Raw genomic sequence first — 20,784 nt, forward strand, 5'->3', positions numbered from 1 at the left:
AAGACGATCTACCTGTACGGCCCATTTCTCGTATACCGATCTCAGTGATGTTTAGTACAGTCTGGCGAGCACAATTGCTGACCTATGTGTTTAGAATAGCTCACAAGATGGACACAGCCACGAGTCAATTCCAGGTGAATCTGGCCGCTCGTCTCGCGAATTATCCAATGCCCTTGCTGTTATGCACAAGCTCTCTGGTCAACATGTATACCCGGCTCTACAGCGAGGCACCAATTAGATTCTCGATAGTTACCTCCGGTGTTGACGTCTGCGTGAAAGACGGGTGTAGAGTGAGCGGCCCCTAAGTTTAAGGTAGAATTAGTGCGAGCCGGTACGTTAGGGCTGGCCCAAGCTCGGCCATACGTAGCAACTTCACCTCCGCGCGCTCGCCGCATTCTAGGCGACTCGACTCGCTCCACTACCTCCCCTCCCCGGTCATACACCACACCCAACGGCCCACCATGCATTCAACACTGGTGCGCATACAAAATGCCTTTGGCTTCTTCACCACGGTAGCCTTCTCCGTCGCGGCCGTCATCGCGCTGTCAACCTTCATCCATCCACAAGTACCCAAGGCCACGGTGGGGTTGCGGAATGTACAGGTGGTACGAGGGAGACCGCACTACTACAGCTACAAGAAGGAGGAGTACGCGCATATAAAATTCGACTTGGACACTGGTGAGTCACTGTTCACCTCAATCCATCCATTCATTCGCGCGTACAAGGTGATTGCAGATGGCTAACCACCCTGGCGCGCAGATCTGTCCACTCTCTTCAACTGGAACACCAAGCAGGTTTTCCTGTACCTAAAAGCCGTCTATCCCTCTACTAAAGCTGGTGAGCCCGACTCCGAAGCCATCATCTGGGACGCCATTCTCCCAGGCGCCGCCGCTCCCTGGCACCAGAACCACTACATCCACCCGACCCCTAAGGGCACCAAGAAGCCTAAGAATTCCAAGAACTCTCAAGCGAAATCGCACATGCCCGCCGGCATCATCAAGCTCGACAACCAGCGCCCAAAGTACCAGATCACCGATATATCAGGGAAGCTGCAGAACAGGACGGATGCGAGGCTGGAGCTAGGCTGGAACGTGCAGCCTTGGGTCGGCGCGCTGTTGTGGGAGAACTGGAACGACTATGGCATGTGGAAGGGGTTGCAAGGTGGGAAGAGCGAGCTTTTCGATTTCCCTGCGATTGGCGCCAAAAGCGCGAAGAAGGAGAAGCTAGATGTAGAGAAGGGAAAGGAAGGCCATCGCTTGATGGCTGGCCAGGAGCAGCCCAGGAAGAGCAACTGAAAGGACCGGGAGATTCGACAACTAGTGGGATAGGCGGGACCTCCGGCGGCGTCAGGGAACACCAGAGGGCGATCAAGACCCAACAGTTCATTCATCAAAACAAATTATCATCACATGCTTGAACCGGGAGACCTTGCTAGTTGGTGAGTGACTCATCTTCCCAGAAGAGGGACGCTCACTCAGCGGCAGCATGGGCCTTTTTGACACCTGATCACTCGTCCAATTGACAGGTCTGTATACAAACATCACTGTTGATAACGTCAGTAACTTCTCGCTGTGAATGCGGGCCATTCGTCGAGCTATTTCCTTTAGTTGCCATTACGCGATCAAGCCCGAAGCGGAGCTTTTCCGCTTCTTTGTACATGTTGTCGCAACCTGATGCTCAACGAGTCCTTTTCTAGCTGCTATCCTCTTTTCTTCACACACACACACACACATTCCTTACTGTCCGTTTGACCTCGGCTGGAGTAGATCCACTTCTGCACACAAGCGATAGGATGTCTTGTGCAACCGTCAAGAGATGTCGCATGCAACTGCTCTAAAAACGCACTGGAACATCATGAGACTTACATTGGCCAGATCCACAAGATCATCACAAATAGAAACGTTTCATGCACACATCTCACCTCGGCTGCCGCTCACTACGACGTCACCGTTCGAACTGCCGCGCTCCTCAGCTATAACAGAGTAGCGGAACTGCGACTGCCAAATATGCGTTGTCGCCTCAAGCCGACAATTGGGAACGCTTGAACAAGAAGCATTATGCCAAATCGTCACGCATCTTAGCTCCGCCGTTGACGTCGACGCTCACGCTGTTCGGTGTTGCGGCTCTTGCACTTCATGTTTCACACCCATCACACGACAAGGTCCCCACCCTCGCGTTGCCGGAGAATTTGGCAATGCAACACTGAACGCGGCGGCCGAAGCAGACATGCTTTGATCGACGCGTATGCACTCTGCAGCCTTATAAGCCTGCGGTGAGAGCCTCATGGACTCGCCATCCTCTGCGAGGAAGCACTGCCGTCCCCTACACTTCGTTTCTGTTCCCTCTGTGAGGAAGATTATTCTCTTTTAATAAATTTTTAGTACTTTGTTAGAGGAAGATTAAAGATTCGAATCATGCATTTCTCAAAAGGACTTGTCGTCGCTGCGGCCGTTGGTATCGCGCAGGCGCAGACACCAAAGGGCTTCACGCCCGCAGCAAAGGCCCAGCTGGATGTCATCTTCAACAGCACGAAAGTCAGCACGCCAGGGGAACTCCTCAGCAAAGCCGGTATGTACTGTTCATATTCCCCCCTTCATCTACCAACACAAACCTAACATCCTGAAAAGCAACTGCATCCCAGCCCCAACTCGCCCTCCCCTCATCTGCTGTCTCTTCAAATGAGACCTATGTCTTCGTCATGCTCGACCTGGACGTCCCTGCCGCCTCAGGCAACAGCTCTCGCCGCGTCCTCCTGCACGCCATGAACACGGGCTTCAAAGCAACCAAGCAATCCATCGCTGGCGGCAACGTGCTGCTCGCCTCCAGCGAAAAGGGACCCGCCACTTACATCGGACCCAGCCCCCCGGCGTCTGACACCATCGCGCACAGATACACACAGCTGCTCTTCAAGCAGCCGTCGACGCTCAAGGCGAGCGCGAGCGACTTTTCGAACACGCAGGCGCGCATTGGATTTGACATTGCGGGCTTCGCGAAGCAGAATGGGCTCGGAGAGCCGGTGGCGGGGAATTTCTTCATGGTGGATGGGCGGGCAAGCGGCGCTGCGGCTGCGACTGGGACGAGGGGTGCGGGCGGCGCGAGACAGACGGGTGGTGGAGGCGGCAGGGGAAATGGTACAAGTCCTCGTAAGTTAAGTCCAGTGGTGTGTGTGTGAGACGCTGTGCTAACTTTCGATGGTAGAATTTGAGGGCAAGGCTGCTGGTGCTGTGGAGCTGCCCTGGGCGGTGGCTGCAATGGTGGGTCTCGGGGGCGTTGCGTTGATGGGGTTGTAGACGTGCTGTGATGGGATGCGGTGACGGCGTTCAGTCATGATGGAGGAAAGGAAATCAGGTTCCGTATGAACTTATGATTCGGACTACGCCATCCATCTATGAGCCTATGAACGACACGGGGACGAAATGAATAAGAATCCAAGCTAAGATATGCGCGTTTGGTACAGAATGACCAACTCAAGTAACCCATCCTATTCCGCCCGCCCGCCCGCCATGACGGTGGCAGTGCTCTTGATGCTCCGTTCGAATCTGCAGTCTGCAGCGAGCCCAGGACTAATCGCTCCGGCAAGTATCAATCTGGTTCCTCTTAACCCAGTAATTCTTTCAATCCTCCTTGAACCGGGATATTCAGAGAATCACTGTCCAGTCCGCGACGCTCGAAGTTGCCGTCAGGCGCCGGGCACTCCTTGCGAACAACCGATAATGGCCGCATGGCAAAGCGAGGTTGATGAGGCACTCGAGCCCTGTGAAGACAAAGCCGCCGAGGAAGAAGGAAAGGACGACGTAGCGTAGTTTCGGTCGGGTAGGCATGGTGGCGACGATATTGCAGTGTCAGTAGCTTGGTGAGAGTATCGTGTAGCGTGGTGGAATTCAAGGGATAATACAAGCGTGGAATACAATGGCCTCAGGGTGTCGAAGGTGTGGAATGAAATAAGAGACGAGGGAGGTTTGTAAGAGTGCGTGATATAGAACTTCTGGATTGATTGGGTGGGCGGATGGGGTGGTTGAAAAGGCGCAGAAGGGCACAGAAATGTGGTAGCGAGAAGATGGGTCTGCGTGAAGCCAAACTATAGACCTACCAGCCACCATCGTGCAGACTTGGTTAGGGACGGGCACCCTGATCAGGACTTCGGTACTCTATAACAATGTCGCCATGCTTTGAACAAATATACTTATACATATCTATAGCTTACTCTTGCCAACGCCCCACACTTCAGCACCAGGGTTATTCGTGTTCTTCCCAACAGTAGCTGAGGGACCAACAGATTGATCGCCGTCTTGCACAAAGAGATCTTGCTTAGAAGCTAGAGTCTCGACTGCCTCGCGCTCGATCCGCTTCAATAGTGCATCGCACGTCGGGACATCGTGGATGAGGCCGATGACCTGGCCCGCAGTCCACACCTAGGATAAGTTAGCACGTGGCTATGCCCGCGAACCGACCACAATCAAGGGTCTACTTACACCGAAGTCTTTATCGCCATTCAAGAAAACCTGGCGCCCACGCTTCCCGCTAACATACTCGGCCACTTCTTCGAATTTGCCGGTCGTGCTCTCCTTCTCAACCTTGACGGCCTGCTTCGCAACGTTGTTTCCAAACAGACGCGTTGTGTTCCTCCACCTCCTGAGCACGAGCTCCGTATCGGTTTCCTGAGCATCAACAATGGCTTGCTTGATTTTCTGATGAATAGGCGCCTCCACGGTACACATGAAGCGGGTGCCCATGTTGATACCACACGCGCCCAGCGCTAGCGCAGCAGCCAGTCCCTGACCATCTGCAAAGCCACCAGAAGCAATGAACGGCACGCCCCCGAGCGACTGGCGCGCTCTACTCAGGAGAATGAAGTTTGTGATGTCCGTCTCGCCCACGTGTCCGGCGCACTCGAAGCCGTCGATGGAGAGGAAGTCCACGCCCATCTTCACAGCAGACTGCGCGTGTCGGATTGTTGTGCATTTGTGTAGGATAATGCAGTTCGCGGCCTTCAGCTGCTTAATGACCGGGCCAGGGCTGTTCCCTGCCGTCTCCACGATCTTGATGCCTTCGTCGATGATGACCTGCGCGTAGGCAGCGTAATCCGGAGGAACGAGCGCGGGGAGGAGGGTCAGGTTAACGCCGAAGGGGTTCTTCGTCATGGTGCGGCAGCGACGGATTTCCTTTCGGAGGTCTTCAGGCGTGGGTTGCGTGAGCGCGGTCAACTGCGCAGCGAGTTAGCTGGTTGCTGTACGTGGCTCTGCGAAGGTTGTACGTACTATTCCAAGACCGCCCGCATTGCTGACTGCACTGGCGAGCTCAGCGTAACCCACCCATTGCATTCCACCCTGAACTACGGGCACTGTTGATCTGGTCAGTGGGGGGTCATGTCTGCGCGCTGTCACATGTACGTGCCTTTGATGCCAAGTGCCCGTGTCAGCTCCGTGTTGAAAGGCATGGTGGGTGAATGAGCAGAAAAAAAGGTGTGGATGTCAATCAGTCCGCGGAGAGAAGTGAAGGAGCTTCAGACGGTGTCAGATATACAAAGAACGCCCGTGAAGGATGCATGTCGTCCGAGGGCCGTTGGACTCTGGGGTTGGTGTGGGGAAGGAAGTGCTAGCCGCGAGCCGAGGTAGAAAGCCGAATCCAGCATTTGCTAGTGAGTAATCCTGTCATCAGCCAACATGTGGTGATACTGCTTGGAACGCCAGTATTGAGTCAACTCAGATGCTATTTTGATGGCAAGTTGAGTGGAGCTGCGATGTCGCGTCGTTTAGAGATATCCGAAACCCCCCAGTTGAGTAGCGCGCTAGCTATATGCCCATGTGAGGACTCATGAGGTGTCTAGGCACCCCGTGCTGACTCAACACACTGTGTTACGCTTGCTCCCACGTCACTCTGGACGTTATGTAGAATTTAGAAAATATAGGATGCCTCAGATGAGTAGCTTTCGAAGGATAGCATCTATATTTGTAAGCGAGGATGCCGCCATCTTGACCCCTCTCCGATCACGGAACGATAGGACCAGACTACGAATTATTCCCGCAGGCTTATGCCATTGCATGAGCATATTGGAATCACTACTACCAATATTCCCACTCTATCGAGTTTATCGACTCAAATTCGATCACAACACGAAGAGAAAACACCATCATCCAACATGTCTCGACCAAAGATAGCAGTCCTAGACGACTACGCCAACTTCGCACCTCAATTCATATCCCAATTCTCAGACCGCCTCGACATCTCCTACTTTCCGGACACTTTGAATCCCGCCGTGCCCGCTGACCTCGATGCCCTGGTCGAGCGTCTCTCTCCCTTCCCCATTATCTCCACCATGCGAGAGCGAACCCCCTTCCGCAAAGCCCTACTAGAAAGACTTCCCAACCTCAAAGTCCTTCTGACGACAGGCATGCGAAATCTCGGCATCGACACCGAGACGTGCAAGGAGCGTGGCATCGTCGTAGTCGGGACCCGAGGCGCGCACAAAGTGCCGAACTTCGATACCACCAACGAGCAGACCTGGGCGCTGATTCTGGGACTGGCGAAGGGGATTGCGGAGCATGATGCGCTGGTTAAGAATGAGCCGAGCAGGTGGCAGGCGAGTGTATCGCTGGGGCTGGCGGGGAAGACGCTGGCGTGCTTGGGGCTGGGACGGCTCGGGCTGCAGTGTGCGAGGACGGCGGTGTTAGGGTTCGGAATGAAGGCTGTTGCGTGGAGTCCAAACTTGACGCAGGAGAAGGCGGATGAGGGCGTCGCATCTGTGGGTCTGCAGGCGGGAAGCGTCCGGGTGGCGAGCAGTAAGGAGGAGCTATTTCGCGAAGCCGATGTGCTCAGCGTGCATCTTGTCTTAAGTGACCGGTCTCGTGGCAGCGTTGGCGCACAGGAGCTCTCTTGGATGAAGAAGAGTGCCATGTTGGTCAACACCAGCCGTGGTCCACTCGTCGCCGAACAGGCACTACTGGACGCGCTCAAAAAGGGCCAAATTCGAGGCTTTGCTGCTGATGTGTTTGACACAGAGCCACTTCCGAAGGATAGTCAATGGCGAAATTCGCAGTGGGGACAGGATGGGACGAGCCACGTCTTGATCAGCCCGCATATGGGTTACGTTGAAGAACAGACCTTGACTGGGATGTATAAGGAAACAGTAGAGAACATTCGGCAGTGGTTGGATGGTGAGGAATTCAAGAACAAGATGGTATGATTCGGTCGACTTCAGGGTATGGTCGTGTTTGATGTGGACTTTGATGTGTCGGGTTGAGGGTCTGGCGCCGTCTTGATCGATAGTCGATGTGATAGAACGATGCGTCACGGATTCGATTATCACTTCTTGCATCATGAGCTGCGTGGTTGCATGATGGTATACATTGCCGGTCATCCTGCGTATCTCGTCGTACGAAGAGCATTCTCTCGAGCGGTAAATCTTGAGGAAACAATTCCTTTTGTCATATCTATTCTCACACTTTCATACAAATACAAACACACTACTCCTTGCTCAGCTTCAGCAGAGCCTCCCTGACCTTCGTAACCGCCTCTCTGGCCCTTGTTCTTTCTTCTACTCCCTCGTCTTCGACAACTGCACCGGGTCCGCCACCATTGATGATAGTCCTCACGAATCCCTCTGTCTTCTTGAGTGCCTGCCTTCCCTCTTCCCGTACTTCGACGTTCCACGCTTCTCTCGCGTCCTCCCACACCTTTTGCATACGCCTTAGCGAGAACGTCAGGCCGAGTGCCGCCAATGAACTCGCTTCGAACAGGCTCACCGTGGATACGGAAACGTATAGGAGTGCTGATAACGCTGCGGAAAGAGATGTAGTAGAGAGTGTGGTTAGAATGAGACGTTGGGCGAGTGCCTGCAGAGGTGGTAGCGTTGTAGCAAGAAGCGTCGCACGGGTCGATGAGAGCAGGGCAGGCCACGGAGTAGGGAGATTGACCGCAGTGGAGAGGGCCGTCTCTTGGATCTCAGTTATTGACACATCGTGACCTGAAGCATCTGCCGGGGCCTTGAAGTATGTGTCTGCATCGCTGTACCCGGGCAGAGGCCGCACCTCGTCCGGAAAGCCGGCCTGCTTCATCCTACCGGCGAGGTAGACGGCGTCCTTCTCCGCACTAACGAGCCATCGCCGAGCGATGATCTCCTCTGTGATCATGCTCACGTCGTCGACTCTCCAGAAAAGCTTCCACCACCCGAGCTTACGCCAGTTCTTTCCTGCGAACGCCTCGTCAAGGCTATCCCTCAATTCGCGATGTGATTTCTCCGCCCACTCCTCCAGAGCCTTGATCATTTCGGCGTTGAGCTGTTCCGGCGTGGTAGTGGAAGCGAGAAGTTGTAGCTGATGTGCATCTTCTTTGGTAATGGTAGCCTCTACATCGTCGAGGAGGGAGGATATGAGGGCCTTCTGGACGGGCTTGATTGTGTCGGCGGGTTGGAGATCGGAGACAAGCCACCGTGAAAGGGCCGGGAGGCCGCTGGCGAACCATTTTCGTTCATAGTCCATGGAGTTGGCCACGGAGGCGCGGATGGCGTCCAGTCCCTGGGTGCCGGTCGCGGTGTTGATCGACACAGTGGACGCGGAATCTTCTGCTGCTCCCGATGCGGTCGATGGCGCAGGGAGTTCGATGGCTACTTTGACCATGTTCCCTGCTTTTCGAATGGAATCGGACGCAAACTGGCCGAACGTGATGGCACTGTCCAGACCTTCTCCTAGCACGAGCGATTTATGTACCGGGTATGGCACCGGCGTCCCCCTCGCAGAAGAGACCTGCAGCTTTGGCACCAACACAGCGTCCTTGGAGCTTTCTGTTGCGGCTGCAGCGGCGGAGCTGGGAGCATTGGCATTCAATGTCGATACGAGGATCTCGAGATTGTGTTTGCCCAGAACCCGCGAAGGTACGGAGAGGATCTTGTACAAAGGACTCGGCGCGTGCGCATCGTTTTCGTCTCCGAAACTGCAGACGTCAGTTCCATGCGCCATGCGGTCCTCGGAAGGGACAACTCTTCGTACCGTAGCAGCACAGCACCTTCCTCGGGGCTCTTCTCCAGCTCCCGCTCCCAGTCAGCGTTCTCAGCCAATGGATCCGCGACCAGCAGCCTGGCTAGCCGCTGTGCGCCGACCTGGCTGTTCAGCCCTAGCACCGCAACCCTCGTCACTGCATTGTCGACCGCCAGCCCTCGGAGCGCCAACTGCAGCCTACTCAGGTTGACATACTGCTCTGCCGCGCCGTTCAGCCCCGAAAGCGCACTGTATAGCTCCTGGTTCCGCGGCGGTACGTTCGGACGGTAGTTTATTGCGGTCGGCGAGACGTGCGTGGATGCGCAGCGGGTGCGCAGTGGATGGACGGCTCGGCGGCAGCGGAAGGATGCTGCGACTCGGTCAATTGCTTTCGCCCTTGAACATGCAATCGCTCGCGGCACAGAGGCCACCCATGGAGGCATTGGATCGGGACATGCGCGCAGGAAGAAGTTCGCGAGCTTGATGTGTTGACGTCGGAGGTGGCAGGGATGTGCCGACCGCATGGCGTTGATTGGCTGCCGAACCGTCATATTAATTCACGGGTGCGCCCCGCGCTGCACGACACCAACTCTTTGTGAGTGAAGTCATGAGGTGTTGACGCAGATCCTACTGCTGTGGTTCTTGAGGGCTACATATTCTTCGAAAATGACGAAGACTGTGTTGATCACAGGAGGTAAGCCTGCAGCTTCGCATTCGTCTTCACCGCAGACGCCATGTTAATTCTCATACAGCAAGTGGACTGCTGGGATCGCAAGTGCAAAATGTCTTCAATGTAGATGGCTGGAAAGCTATCGGCACAGGTCTCACTCGGGCCAGTCCACCAGAGATCATCAAATTAGACATACTTGACGCGAACGACATCGAAAGAGTCCTGGACGAAATCAAGTATGATATTTTCGCAACACTAGAAGCCATAAATTGCTCATGAAAAACCAGGCCTCAAGTTGTGGTGCACTGTATGCTGGCCTATTACACAGCATGAGCTGACCCGCTCACATCGACCAGGTGCCGCAAACCGCTTCCCAGACTCGTGCTCCGCCAACCCCTCAGCTGCCCAAGCACTCAACGTAGACTCCAGCGCAGCTCTAGCCTCGGCCGCCATCTCCCGTGGTATTTTTCTTATCTACATCTCCACAGACTACGTCTTCTCGGGCCGCAAAGGCGAAGCACCGTACTATCCCACCTCCGCAACTGACCCACCAAACGTCTACGGTCAAACCAAACTCGACGGCGAGAAAGCCGTGCTGAGCGTAGTCGAAAGCAAAAACGCGAAGAACAAGGTCGTCGTGCTACGTGTCCCAGTGCTATATGGCAGCGCCAACGACCCCAAAGACTCCGCCGTCAACGTCCTCATGTCGCAGCTCTGGGAATCGCAAAAGATCCAGTCTGGCCAGCCGAAGATCAAGGTCGACGACTGGGCGCTGCGGTATCCGACCAATACTTCTGACGTGGGTCGCGTGTGCCGCGATCTCGCTACGCTGTACTTGGATCCTGCCAACAAAGACCGCGAGTTGCCGAGTGTGCTGCAATTCAGCTCCGAGGATCGAATGACGAAGTGGGAGATTGTCAAGGTCTTTGCGGAGATTATGGGCTTGCCACTTGACGGCATGGAGCCTTTTGTGCCGGAGGACGAACCGGGAGATGGGGTCAAGCGGCCGTATGATTGCCATCTTGATACGGGGGCTTTGAAAGACTTGGGAATAAACGTTGGGACTGTCAATTTTCAGTTTTGGTGGTAAGTCTGATTACAAGTGTTGGATACAACTTTTTCTGACGTGTGGCAGGCGCAAAGAAGTCGGTGCGTTTCGTTAGCAGCATCTGCGGGGGGCAGTCAATCTTGGGTACAACAATGTATTAGACGTGTGCAACGGACGTTCCAATTCAAGCTGTTGGGTATTGAACGATTCTTGTTTTTGCATACTAATGCTTCCCTGTTCCGCGTTTTTCGCTGGCTCACGAAAGCATGCGAAGCATTACGTTTGACTCCACGTCGTGGTAAGTATGCTCATGGAAACGCCAAAAGAACATAGCCAGACCAAGTCGACATGCGCGGCGGTCTCGGAGCGCAACGACGCCTCGAACAATTCGAAGGCACAGCTACACCCCTTTCAGCTCCATTTGGCGATGAAGCGTAGTCGAATGCCATACGGCTTCAAGCGTTCCGCAGCGTCCGAGTCGTCATCTACTTCGGGAGATACTCGCTTGTCCGATGTATCTCAAAGTAGTAATGCTATGTACATATTGCCCACAGCTCGTTCCATGGTTGGCTGTCTAGCTCGATATCGTCCAGTGTTATCTACCCCACACTGGACTTGGTAGCCTTCGCTGGCAATGCCTTAGCCTCCTCTGAGTTTCTCCTTTTGACATGCGACGTGAAGCTCGAGGGGTCCGAAGGTAACGTCTTGCTTCGCCAATCATTTCTGGCATTTTGCAGGACTTTCAATAAATCATCTTGGCCCTGTGCCTCGACAAGTGGCTGCAGACAGTGACGGACTGAGATTATTCTTTCGGTTGATTCCGATCGATGTTGAAAGCGCACTCTGGCGAAAGGGTTTGCCCCATGTTGAAGGAAAAGAGCTGTCATCTTCCGGCAAAAATCTCTGATGACGGTGCTATCCAGACGCGTTCCGAGCATATCCATGAACTGCCAGATCCACATCTCCCATACAGAAAGCTCCACCAGTATTCGATTTGGGTCTAGTCCGTGAGCCAAGCAGCATTGGTATGCCCTGAAAATGCCGTTAAGACAATCCTCCACCATAGGCATTCGCTGTGACTGATAAAAAACGTCAAAATTGGACCGTGACAGCTGGCCAAAGGTTCTAGAGAACTGGCATCGAATCTGTCCGGTCATGCCGATCCATGGGAAAACACTATAAGCCTGTACTTCGGGATGCTTGAACACTTCGTTGATGTCAATCCCGTTCTCAAGTAAAGCCTTGAGAGAGACCTGCCATTGATTTTTGGTCACTGGCCACGTCTCGTACAGGCCTGCACCCAGACCTACCATACCTGCAACATGGTTGAAGAACAACATATTGCGCTGATCTTTGTACGTTCTCAAAAGCCAGCCCAAGGCATCTGTTGCGCGATTCTCTCCGATCAACTCTCGGGACGACTGTGTCTGCGCTTCCAAAGCCCTGACCATGCTCTCCGTGTCTAGTACGAATTCTGACGGTGGTTCTTCATAGGTGTAAATATCAGCCGCAATCGAAGTAGTGGCTTGGTCATACAGATGCTGCAAACCCGTAGTGAATCCGAACTCTATCATTGGTGCGATGAAATGAGAGACTTTGCACTTCTGACTTGCAAATAGGAGCGTACTGAATCCACGAGCCTCGCGTACGTCAGTCATTTCGCCGGAGAGCTCGGCCCTTCGGCCGAAAACGACCATGCTTCGAATCACGTCCCTGGGACAACCTTCTCTGACGTAAAAGAGCTTTGCATACGCACTGGTGGCTTTGAAAGCTGCCAAATTCACGCTGAGATTCGTCATATGAAGCGTTTCTCGTGCGCTTCTTGTTTGCAGATAGTCTCGAACTGTGCGATGAAGGAAATGGACCGACCGAGTCGGGTCGCGGTTTCGTCGGCTTGGCTCCAGCAGACCTTTGTATCGACCAAGTAGTCTTTGCGTCATCGTGTGCTGAAATCTTTCCAGCTTGGTCTGGTTCTCGTCCTGTTTTGGTTGTAGAGCCCGAGCAGTCCACTTCTTCTCCTCGTCTAGAAGCCAGTAAACGAGCACAGGTAAAGGTGCCGATGCTTGTAAAGCGACTTGAAAGATGATCTTCATGTTTTCATGATACATCGTATCAACAGAACGCAAGATCCTCTCGAAGAATGGTTCCAGATCGGTAGGTAGTTGATCAAGTCGTTTCTGGAGCATTCCCGCGTCATCTCCGTTAGTAATTCCATCACGCAAGGAACGTATCACCAAGAAAACCCACAGGAAGACGCCCTCTGATCTGACAGCGATCTCTTCGGCGAGCTGGTCCACATCCAAGTCGTCTTCGGCATCATCGAATTGGGGTACGCTCGCCAGTTTATCTCGGGCGAAACGGAAAATGTCATGATAGGTGAGGTCTTCCAAGTAAAGCTTACATCCAGGTTTTGATCCATAAGCGTTCTCAAAAGCCGGCCAGCGTCTACTCGAAACACAGACTTTGACATTTGGTATCTTGCACAGTGTTTCGATCGTAGCGATCAGGTCCAAGTGGTCTTTATCATATTCGTCTAGCCCATCGATGAAATAGCAGATCTTTTGATCAGATGTTTCCCGCCCGAGGTCAGTGAGCGCCTGGATCAAAGACTCCAGTGTCCAATGAGAGGGAATCAAAGTGTCGGATTCTACCCGCCATTTAGATGAAGTAAAGGTTTTCATCAATCGGGCTTGCGCCTGCGAGTGAAGAACCCCGATGAGACTTGGACGTGCGTTCAAGGTCTCAAAGAGGAGCTGTCGTAACAGTCCGAGTTGAGATCGTTGCATGTCACCCCCAGCTATCCAGAAGTAGAATGCGGCGGAGATGAGATGGGAATTCCCAGCCCATCGTCTGAGATACCTTCGAGTGTGTTTGCATGTAGCAAGAAACTTCATCAGGGTCGATTTTCCAGAGCCCGGTTTTCCTGAAATCCAATAAACATCTGTTCCATTCTCAAGCCATTGCCGGAACTCGATTTGTGAACGGGCATCTCTTTCCGGGTAAGCTTCCGGCGCGAAGATCCAATCGTACGTCTCCTCATGTGCTTCTATAATGGTGTCGTATCGCTGTGACATCGTATTAAAGTACAAGCTGTTCAGGAACGCGTCGTCTCTACTCAGGTTATCCATGCCAGTACGAATGGCCTTCAACTCGTTCTCTAGGACTGTAAGTTTCTCCGGTTGGTCGCTTTCTAAACTAAGGTTACGTGTGCTCTCTATCAGAGACTTTGCACGATTCGAGCCCCATGTACCCAAGTCGCTGCTCAACTTATCCAATTGGTTGGCCATTCTATTCTGAGTAGAACTTAAGCTTTGTGTTAGTCGGGACTTTGTACACTGCGCGTAACCTGATTAATGCTCATACCTCAGATGTAGTACAAGAATTCCCTGTAGCTGATTTCTCAGATCGCCGAGTCGTACCCGCATATCTTCGATCTCGGTCTTCTTCCACAATGTCTTCAAGACCTGGAGGAAGCTCCCCAATTGCTTTCCTAACTTGGTATCGCACTTCAAACCCTCGATAACTTTGACCAGCTTCTGTGCGAGCTCTTTTGCTGCGGCTGCGATTTCGAAGGCTTCGGCGAAAAGCTCCATCTTTCGCAGTGGATCAGAGAGTAAATCCGGTATCTTATCGCACATGCTTGACAGGGATTTTCCTATGTAGAGAAGCTCATCACTTCCTGTATCGAGCCCACTCGTGGAGTGGCGGATTTCGGCTGCACCGCTCAAGACTTTCGCAGTGAAGTCCACCAGCTGGACAATGTTGCATGCCAGCCCCAAGATGGTGAGCGGCTCCATTGCAAAGCAGATATCGGCGGAGGAACAGCATGCGACAACGAAGGCCGACGGGGCGCAGAGGAGCTGCGTGCCTTATGGCTGTGGGTACCGCAGGTGCAAAGGCTGAGGGATGGAGCGGGGTTCCAATGCATGTTGTGCAGCGGCCAGTGTCCGATAGGATCTGGACCAATGACTTGTACACTCCTCGCGCGCAGTGGCGCTCCCAGCTGAACACACGCCATGAACAGCTTCCAGCCGTACCCGTGTATGTGACAGTCGCCTTCAGAAAATCACGTGTAATTGAAGACGAGCGCGACTTCAGACAGAAGACTTGAATCGTCCCTAGAGGCGGGCGCACACGAGGTTGGTGGTACGCTGAAGGAGATGGCTGCGTTCCATTCCAACTCGACCTGTGGTCAACTCTGCCTCACGCCGTCTCACTGAGTTTGGAAATTCAGTCAAGGGATGAGAACACGGAGATGATATGTTCTAGCCCAAACCTTCTGTTGTCTTGGGTCCCAGGAAATAGTCGAGGATTCCGGGCAGGTATGCGCTATGCTAGAAGAGGTCTATGTGTCGTCCCGCCTCCGAAGAGAACAGTCTCAAGCGGCAGATAGATATGAAAGAGACGCGAAGACGCGGAAGCGCGGGGTGCGTGAAGACACTAATTAGGACCAATCCTGCTTAGGAACCACGAGCTTATAGGTATCCCATCTCGCCCTAATCACAATATGAGGGCCGAAGGTCCCATACTAGTATCTCAGCCTCGCACTCGCGTCGAGCACCAAGGGCATCGTTGGAAACCGGTGCGGTGCCACCGTCCCAAGAACCAACGATCAGCAGAGTCACCCGTTGACGATCGTGTGCTACCCGAACCAGATCTGGAAAGGACGACACAGATTTGAGGCTTATTTAGCTCGCGCAATATGGATTGTGTTTCGCGTACCTTGTACCTGCAGCGGCCCGCTATGCGAGCGCCGTCGCGACAAATGGACGTGTGAGAGGTCGCGCTGCGGCACAGTAAGTGCCCACCCGGGCGGTTATTTTCCAATGACATGGGGGCCACGACCACCGTTTATGTACGACGGGAACCGCCCGGCGAAGTTGATGCGAAGTCGCGCTGCGAAGCAAATGTGAGTGTGCTTGGATCTGTTCTTGTTTTCTGTTGGTTCTATTGATTTCCATCTCACGGCTGCGTTGTGTTGGTTCATCTGGCGCTTTCAGGTACGCCAGTCGCGATGGATAATCAAGGAGCACCCGCCCGCTCGAGCTTTCCCAACTCGTCGCTGCACGCCACCTCCACATTCAAGAACATTTTCCAGATCCAGAGAACGAAGAGTAACGAGCCTCAGAGATGGAAGTCGCCGGCGCTGCATCCTGCGACTCTTATCATTGCCATCATCACGCCACTCCTGCTCATACTCACTCTTGTCCTGTTGCTCAGAAGATCACAACGAGAACATGGCATCATCTTCGCGCAGGATATTAACGCTCTTCCTCTTTCGCGGACGTTCCTATACCAATACTTCCCCACGATCCTAGCTGTTGTTTTCAGTATTTTCTGGGCTTGGATAGATCTCGAGGTCAAGCGACTGGAGCCGTGGCATCGTCTGAGTAACCAGGAAGGTGCACTGGGGAAGGATAGCCTTCTTCTGGCCTACCCATTTGGTTTCGTCCCTCTAGTACCTGTGCGAGCGTTGAAAAACAGGTAAGCTGTTGAACGACATTGAGATCGCCTACTGTTCCAATTCCAAATCTAGACACCTCGCTGACCAATCGTGGTTTTACAGACATTGGAACGTCTTTTGGGCTTCACTTGCCCTGGTACTTGTTACCTGGGGCTTGGTTCCTACCCAGTCAGGCATCTTCTCGACTGAGCACGTCACGCGCACGTTTTCGGCTAAGTTCGACGTCTCAGCGAGCCTCGTACCTGCTAGTGAACAGCCACAATATCTTGCTACTCGGTTCGCGCAGTCAACGTATGGAATCGTAGTGCTCAATGAATCTCTACCCGAATACATGACCCTTAATTATACCCTAGCTCCCTTCAAACCTTCTTCCATCGAGCAAGATGGGCCAGGCGATGCTACATTCTGGACCGCACCGACGGTACTCTATGGACTGGATCTTCGATGCGAGGTGGCTACCAAGATTGGTGTATCACGATACAACAACTCAAAAGGCTGTGCCTTCGGATCACCTCTTGACGGAAATACGACTATGCACGCCGTCCCGCAGATCTTGAGCAATGTCAAAAAATTTCAAGGCCAATACGCCGGATACTTTAATCCCGGAATGGCTGATTTCTACCTCAGCAGCGACTGTCCACAAGATCAGAACCACACTTTCTTCGCAGCATTCACTCAGAACAAGAAGAGCGCTTCTGATCCTCCGAACAACATCACTGCAATATTTTGCACGCCAGAATACTATTCGCAAGAAGTCAACGCAACTGTGGAGAGCGCCACGAAACGCCCTACGAAGGTTGAAACAATTGGCCCGAAGCACCAAGTCGACAACAGCATTTTCAATTCAACCTGGATGGAGCAATTACTGAACGGCGGCTGGACGGGTGCATACCTCCATGGGGATGGGCTTCCGGACAACACGATTCCTAACTACATGGAGAAGATAACTGATATGAATGTGAGCTGGGAAAGCAGTCCTCAACCCATGCTAAATCTTGCTATTATTGTTGGACAACAAACAGAGTTAGAGAGCTATCTCGACTGGAGAGTATTGGCTTCATCATACGAAAAAGCCTATCGACTTCTCTTTTTACGCGCCATGGTTGATGTTCTTGAAGGCAGAGAGTATTCGAGTCATAAGACGACCTTGGGCGAGCTCGTGTCCAATACATCAGCAGTTGTACTCGAACCGGTATTCGCTTATATCGTGGTCGGTTTTCTTGGGATACTTACCGTTCTTGCCGCAATACTCTACTATCAAAGCATTTCTACACAAACTGTGTTATGCCAGGATCCGGGTACTATTGCAAGTCTAATGGGGCTAGTAGCCAACAACTACAGTTTGCTTGCAGACTTTGAGGGGCTTGACTGCTGCACCAACGAGGAAATTGAGGAGATTGTTGCTGAAAGAACATACAAGCTTGTTGAGCGTGGGCATAAGACAAGGTACGCAACCAGAAATAGCCTGTTCTACAGCACTGATGGTACCGCAGCATTGTGGAATTGGCCTCAACCTCCGCATCAGCCAAATCTCCGCTTATCCGCTCTCTTACATACAAACACTCAAGATCATTAAAATCAGTGCAGAAGCCAGTCAGACCCAAAGAATTCAGCTGGTGGATGTTGATCTTGCTTTTTGGTTTCTTCCTCGGATTAGCCATCGGACTAGCGCTTCTTTTCATCAAAGCAAGACTCAACGGTAAGCGCTGGACATTGGAAATCATTGAAAGGCATGCTTATAGACTTGTTGCAGGCGTTGCGCTTCCTTCGCAGAACAACTTCGTTCAAAATTTATTGGAGAACTACATTCCGACTGCAATCGCTACACTCATTGAGCCCATTTGGGTCCTGATGAACCGGCTGCTATGTTTGCTGCAACCCATCGAAGAGTTACAGGACTGCAATGCAAAGGCTAAAGACTCAATAGATATCGACTATGCTTCGTTGCCGCCACAACTGGTCGTCTGGAAAGCGTTGCGCGCTCGGCATCTGACTTTAGGAGCTGTTTGTTCCATGGCTCTTTTGGCGAATCTGCTCGCCGTCGCTTTCGCGGGTCTTTTCAACCATCAGGTTGTCGATATACAAACAGAGCTTCATCTTGATCCACCTTTCGACCTCAAGTTTGTATCAATTGACGGAAGTATCGGCCCGAAGGGACTGGAGATGTCCGGGTCTGATTTTGCGTCTGGTGCATACCATGGTGGAAACGGACGTGATCAGTTCCTGGCTCTTGAATCGAATTATACTCGAAACACTTCTCTCCTTGCATGGACCGACAAAAGATTCTTCTACCTTCCATTCGTCTCGCCTATGCATGCCAATGGCACAGAAGATAGCGAGTACGAGGCTGAAACGACCGCATTTGGAGCAGAACTGGACTGCACAATTTTCGACCCACGCTCCAAGGATTTGTTTTCGCGGACTGGTGAGCCAGGATCCATCTTCAACAGCACTCTTACTGGAAAGGATGGTTCACGATCCACTTGTGTCAGTGATTATCACGTCCAAGCAAGTCCGGGTCCAACAGACTTTATTGGCGACACGATATGCCAACAAGGGCCCTCAGCACTAGAACTAGTCTTGTCACTGGACACCGCCAATGAAAATGCCACGCAAGCTGAAAAAGAGATATGCTGGCCATCTATATTCATGGGCTGGCTCCGCACTCCTAATGGGACATGTCAAACATCCAAAAAGACGACATTGAACTCGCAGAATTCTTTCTTCCTGGAATGTAGACCACGACTCGTACGAGGACGTGCTACGATTCGAGTAGACAATGCCGGACACTTACTAAAACCAGCCGAGCACACATTCTTGGAAGACAACTTCAATGCAGCGACTTCCCAAGGTATCTTTGAAACCGATCCCATCAACCTCATCGCGCAGTCCAACAAATACCTTTTCATGTCCGCTCAGACTTTCTGGCACAACGAAAGTTATGCGACTGACTTCATGAACCATTTCCTTCAACTTGAAAGCAACAGCAATAGATTGCTTGATCCAAATCAGCAGGTTCCTACCTTGACGGACGTCGAAGAGCCGCTAGGCAGGGTGTACGCAAGCTTGTTCGCCGCATGGCTTGGAGCAAACAAAGATCATTTACTCGTTGCGCGAACAAGCGGGAACTCATCTTCCTTGACTGGACTGAAAATCACAAAGGACGAGCGGTTGTTCTTATCAACACCATTGTTCGCTATCGCTGAAGGTATTCTCTGCATCTATGCAGTCGTTGCTTGCTGGGTGTACTTCCGACGACCAGGAAAATATCTCGCCCGCCTACCGACTAGTGTCGCTTCTGTTATCCCCTTGTTTGCCGGAAGCACAGCTGTTCAAGAAATGCGAGGGTTCTCTCAACTGAAAAGAAGGGGTCGTCTCGAGTCTTTGAAGCAGCTGGACTATCGATACGGATACGGTAGCTATATCGGAATGGATGGTCGGGTCCACGTTGGAATTGAGAAAGCACCCTTAATACGACCGTGGAAGAGGATTATTTCAACCTGAGTAAGCAAAAGGTACGATATATGTGGCGAAGGCGTACGTCACTACATGGCCAGTGACCCTGGGTGAGCTGAAGGCGCAGGTCAGCACAGCCACAAGATCGGCGCCACAAGTTATGCGAGAACGTTTTCGCCCTCTCCGCTTCATTGAAATCCGGCGCGCCCGATTATTGATTATCGCCCAAAGTTACCGCCCTGAAAAGAATATGCACTTCCATGAGTCACCAGTGTGGTTAGCTCGGATTGCATACGATCGTCAGGTATTGGCATCCAAGTCCGGGTGGATTGTCACCATAATGCAACAAAAACCACCAAGGTTATACTCGTCATCATCGCCTACTGCGCCCTTTGACAGTCTATCTTTGTACGGGATAATCTTTTCAAATCTCCAGCAGCGTGGGCATGACATATCAGCAGCCTTGCGCCCCGCCCCGCTTGAAGTTGTTTCACGGACTCCGCGAACAGAAGAACGAGTACTTCGCATCGCGGACCTTGCGACTCCACTGAGCACCGGAAATGTATTTCGTTTCGCACACTGCCTCCAAGAAATGTCAAGCCTGGGCATGAACGGCAGAGCAGCCTCAGCTGCAAAGGCACTATAGGGTGGAAGTTCAGCAGGAATTGAATCCCAATGTAACCACGGGACGCGTGGACTGTGCCATTGCGAACCTGGTCCGTACGAGGACTCACATGGAGAGTCGACAGAAATTCGTGGGCCTGCGCACTTGGAATGTCCTCAGACTATGTTCACGATCACGCTGGGCCTCGCTGACGACCTCGCTGGCGAACTGCAATGATTTGGTGCTCATCGTCAATTGAAACCGCAAGCTTGACGAGCGCCAATGCTCACCAATCGAGTTCTCAAGAAGGCATGTGGTATCCTCGCGGGAGGTGATCTTTACGGCTCGCTAGGATCAGCATTAAGCTTGACTGTGCCACGACGACGCAGCCGCTGGGAACTCGCCTAATCCCGGAAAACCTTCTCTCGTCCCTCATACGCGGAACCGCCGGTGGAACCTTCGTTGTGGGCCAATTTCCGCTTTACAGCTGCACATTCAGCTTGTCTTTTTGTGCATCGTGGGCAAAGCAAGGACTCGAAATATACGATCGGGCTGATCCAGCCACGAGCC

The 20,784-nt window shown here is 52.6% G+C and overlaps 10 protein-coding genes across 10 annotated transcripts; 6 read left to right on the forward strand and 4 right to left on the reverse strand.

Moving 5' to 3' along the window:
• Nucleotides 1–461: 461 nt before the first annotated feature.
• On the forward strand, nucleotides 462–1,295 carry CC84DRAFT_1093751 (signal peptidase 22 kDa subunit; the record flags this gene model as incomplete). The annotated part of the gene is made up of 2 exons (XM_018174534.1): nucleotides 462–678; nucleotides 760–1,295. The coding sequence occupies 2 exons, from the start codon at nucleotides 462–464 to the stop codon at nucleotides 1,293–1,295; spliced, it is 753 nt and encodes a 250-aa protein (XP_018035095.1).
• A 1,119-nt stretch (nucleotides 1,296–2,414) lies between these two features.
• CC84DRAFT_1093359 (PEBP-like protein) lies at nucleotides 2,415–3,172 on the forward strand (the record flags this gene model as incomplete). Its single annotated transcript, XM_018174509.1, has 2 exons — nucleotides 2,415–2,568; nucleotides 2,628–3,172. The coding sequence occupies 2 exons, from the start codon at nucleotides 2,415–2,417 to the stop codon at nucleotides 3,170–3,172; spliced, it is 699 nt and encodes a 232-aa protein (XP_018035096.1).
• Nucleotides 3,173–3,306: 134 nt separating this feature from the next.
• Nucleotides 3,307–3,998, forward strand: CC84DRAFT_801154 (uncharacterized protein). The gene has a single exon (XM_018187473.1). It carries the CDS (start codon nucleotides 3,441–3,443, stop codon nucleotides 3,801–3,803), a length of 363 nt encoding a protein of 120 aa, XP_018035097.1. The 5' UTR covers nucleotides 3,307–3,440; the 3' UTR covers nucleotides 3,804–3,998.
• CC84DRAFT_801153 (inosine monophosphate dehydrogenase) lies at nucleotides 3,999–5,734 on the reverse strand. Its single transcript, XM_018187472.1, has 4 exons — nucleotides 5,395–5,734; nucleotides 5,259–5,341; nucleotides 4,473–5,204; nucleotides 3,999–4,412 (listed from the first exon to the last, which is right to left on the reverse strand). The coding sequence occupies exons 1-4, from the start codon at nucleotides 5,435–5,437 to the stop codon at nucleotides 4,194–4,196; spliced, it is 1,077 nt and encodes a 358-aa protein (XP_018035098.1). The 5' UTR covers nucleotides 5,438–5,734; the 3' UTR covers nucleotides 3,999–4,193.
• A 174-nt stretch (nucleotides 5,735–5,908) lies between these two features.
• CC84DRAFT_1165114 (D-isomer-specific 2-hydroxyacid dehydrogenase family protein) lies at nucleotides 5,909–7,478 on the forward strand. Its single transcript, XM_018178643.1, has one exon. The coding sequence runs from the start codon at nucleotides 6,140–6,142 to the stop codon at nucleotides 7,181–7,183; it is 1,044 nt and encodes a 347-aa protein (XP_018035099.1). The 5' UTR covers nucleotides 5,909–6,139; the 3' UTR covers nucleotides 7,184–7,478.
• CC84DRAFT_1187709 (uncharacterized protein) lies at nucleotides 7,464–9,415 on the reverse strand (the record flags this gene model as incomplete). The annotated part of the gene is made up of 2 exons (XM_018180949.1): nucleotides 7,464–8,928; nucleotides 8,985–9,415. The coding sequence occupies 2 exons, from the start codon at nucleotides 9,413–9,415 to the stop codon at nucleotides 7,464–7,466; spliced, it is 1,896 nt and encodes a 631-aa protein (XP_018035100.1).
• A 149-nt stretch (nucleotides 9,416–9,564) lies between these two features.
• On the forward strand, nucleotides 9,565–10,891 carry CC84DRAFT_1147557 (NAD(P)-binding protein). The gene is made up of 5 exons (XM_018176598.1): nucleotides 9,565–9,666; nucleotides 9,725–9,878; nucleotides 9,930–9,949; nucleotides 9,999–10,728; nucleotides 10,778–10,891. Exons 1-5 carry the CDS (start codon nucleotides 9,639–9,641, stop codon nucleotides 10,803–10,805), a joined length of 960 nt encoding a protein of 319 aa, XP_018035101.1. The 5' UTR covers nucleotides 9,565–9,638; the 3' UTR covers nucleotides 10,806–10,891.
• A 1,901-nt stretch (nucleotides 10,892–12,792) lies between these two features.
• On the reverse strand, nucleotides 12,793–13,818 carry CC84DRAFT_1147559 (uncharacterized protein; the record flags this gene model as incomplete). The annotated part of the gene is made up of 1 exon (XM_018176599.1): nucleotides 12,793–13,818. A coding segment is annotated over one exon (1,026 nt), but the record flags the coding sequence as incomplete, so codon positions are not given.
• Nucleotides 13,819–15,704: 1,886 nt separating this feature from the next.
• On the forward strand, nucleotides 15,705–19,658 carry CC84DRAFT_1187711 (uncharacterized protein; the record flags this gene model as incomplete). The annotated part of the gene is made up of 4 exons (XM_018180950.1): nucleotides 15,705–16,174; nucleotides 16,257–17,600; nucleotides 17,648–17,853; nucleotides 17,908–19,658. 4 exons carry the CDS (start codon nucleotides 15,705–15,707, stop codon nucleotides 19,656–19,658), a joined length of 3,771 nt encoding a protein of 1,256 aa, XP_018035103.1.
• A 126-nt stretch (nucleotides 19,659–19,784) lies between these two features.
• On the reverse strand, nucleotides 19,785–20,682 carry CC84DRAFT_801482 (uncharacterized protein). Its single transcript, XM_018187475.1, has 3 exons — nucleotides 20,619–20,682; nucleotides 20,345–20,550; nucleotides 19,785–20,250 (listed from the first exon to the last, which is right to left on the reverse strand). Exons 2-3 carry the CDS (start codon nucleotides 20,461–20,463, stop codon nucleotides 19,911–19,913), a joined length of 459 nt encoding a protein of 152 aa, XP_018035104.1. The 5' UTR covers nucleotides 20,464–20,550; nucleotides 20,619–20,682; the 3' UTR covers nucleotides 19,785–19,910.
• Nucleotides 20,683–20,784: the final 102 nt, after the last annotated feature.

The sequence above is a fragment of the Paraphaeosphaeria sporulosa genome (genome assembly GCF_001642045.1).
Source record: "Paraphaeosphaeria sporulosa strain AP3s5-JAC2a unplaced genomic scaffold CC84scaffold_6, whole genome shotgun sequence".
In the NCBI taxonomy this organism is placed as follows: Eukaryota; Fungi; Ascomycota; class Dothideomycetes; order Pleosporales; family Didymosphaeriaceae; genus Paraphaeosphaeria; species Paraphaeosphaeria sporulosa.

What these genes read in the sequence shown, in the direction of transcription:
- CC84DRAFT_801153 (XM_018187472.1), bottom strand. Translation starts at nt 5,437, where the DNA reads ATGCCTTTCAACACGGAGCTGACACGGGCACTTGGCATCAAAG. An exon ending in ACGGGCACTTGGCATCAAAG is followed by an intron (nt 5,342 to 5,394) that starts GCACGTACATGT and finishes CCAGATCAACAG; the next exon opens with TGCCCGTAGTTCAGGGTGGA. An exon ending in ATGCGGGCGGTCTTGGAATA is followed by an intron (nt 5,205 to 5,258) that starts GTACGTACAACC and finishes CTCGCTGCGCAG; the next exon opens with TTGACCGCGCTCACGCAACC.
- CC84DRAFT_1147557 (XM_018176598.1), top strand. Translation starts at nt 9,639, where the DNA reads ATGACGAAGACTGTGTTGATCACAGGAG. An exon ending in GCCTCAAGTTGTGGTGCACT is followed by an intron (nt 9,950 to 9,998) that starts GTATGCTGGCCT and finishes CACATCGACCAG; the next exon opens with GTGCCGCAAACCGCTTCCCA. An exon ending in GTCAATTTTCAGTTTTGGTG is followed by an intron (nt 10,729 to 10,777) that starts GTAAGTCTGATT and finishes GACGTGTGGCAG; the next exon opens with GCGCAAAGAAGTCGGTGCGT.
- CC84DRAFT_801482 (XM_018187475.1), bottom strand. Translation starts at nt 20,463, where the DNA reads ATGAGCACCAAATCATTGCAGTTCGCCAGCGAGGTCGTCAGCGAGGCC. An exon ending in AATTTCTGTCGACTCTCCAT is followed by an intron (nt 20,251 to 20,344) that starts GTGAGTCCTCGT and finishes TCCACCCTATAG; the next exon opens with TGCCTTTGCAGCTGAGGCTG.
- CC84DRAFT_801154 (XM_018187473.1), top strand. Translation starts at nt 3,441, where the DNA reads ATGCGCGTTTGGTACAGAATGACCAACTCAAGTAACCCATCCTATTCC.
- CC84DRAFT_1165114 (XM_018178643.1), top strand. Translation starts at nt 6,140, where the DNA reads ATGTCTCGACCAAAGATAGCAGTCCTAGACGACTACGCCAACTTCGCA.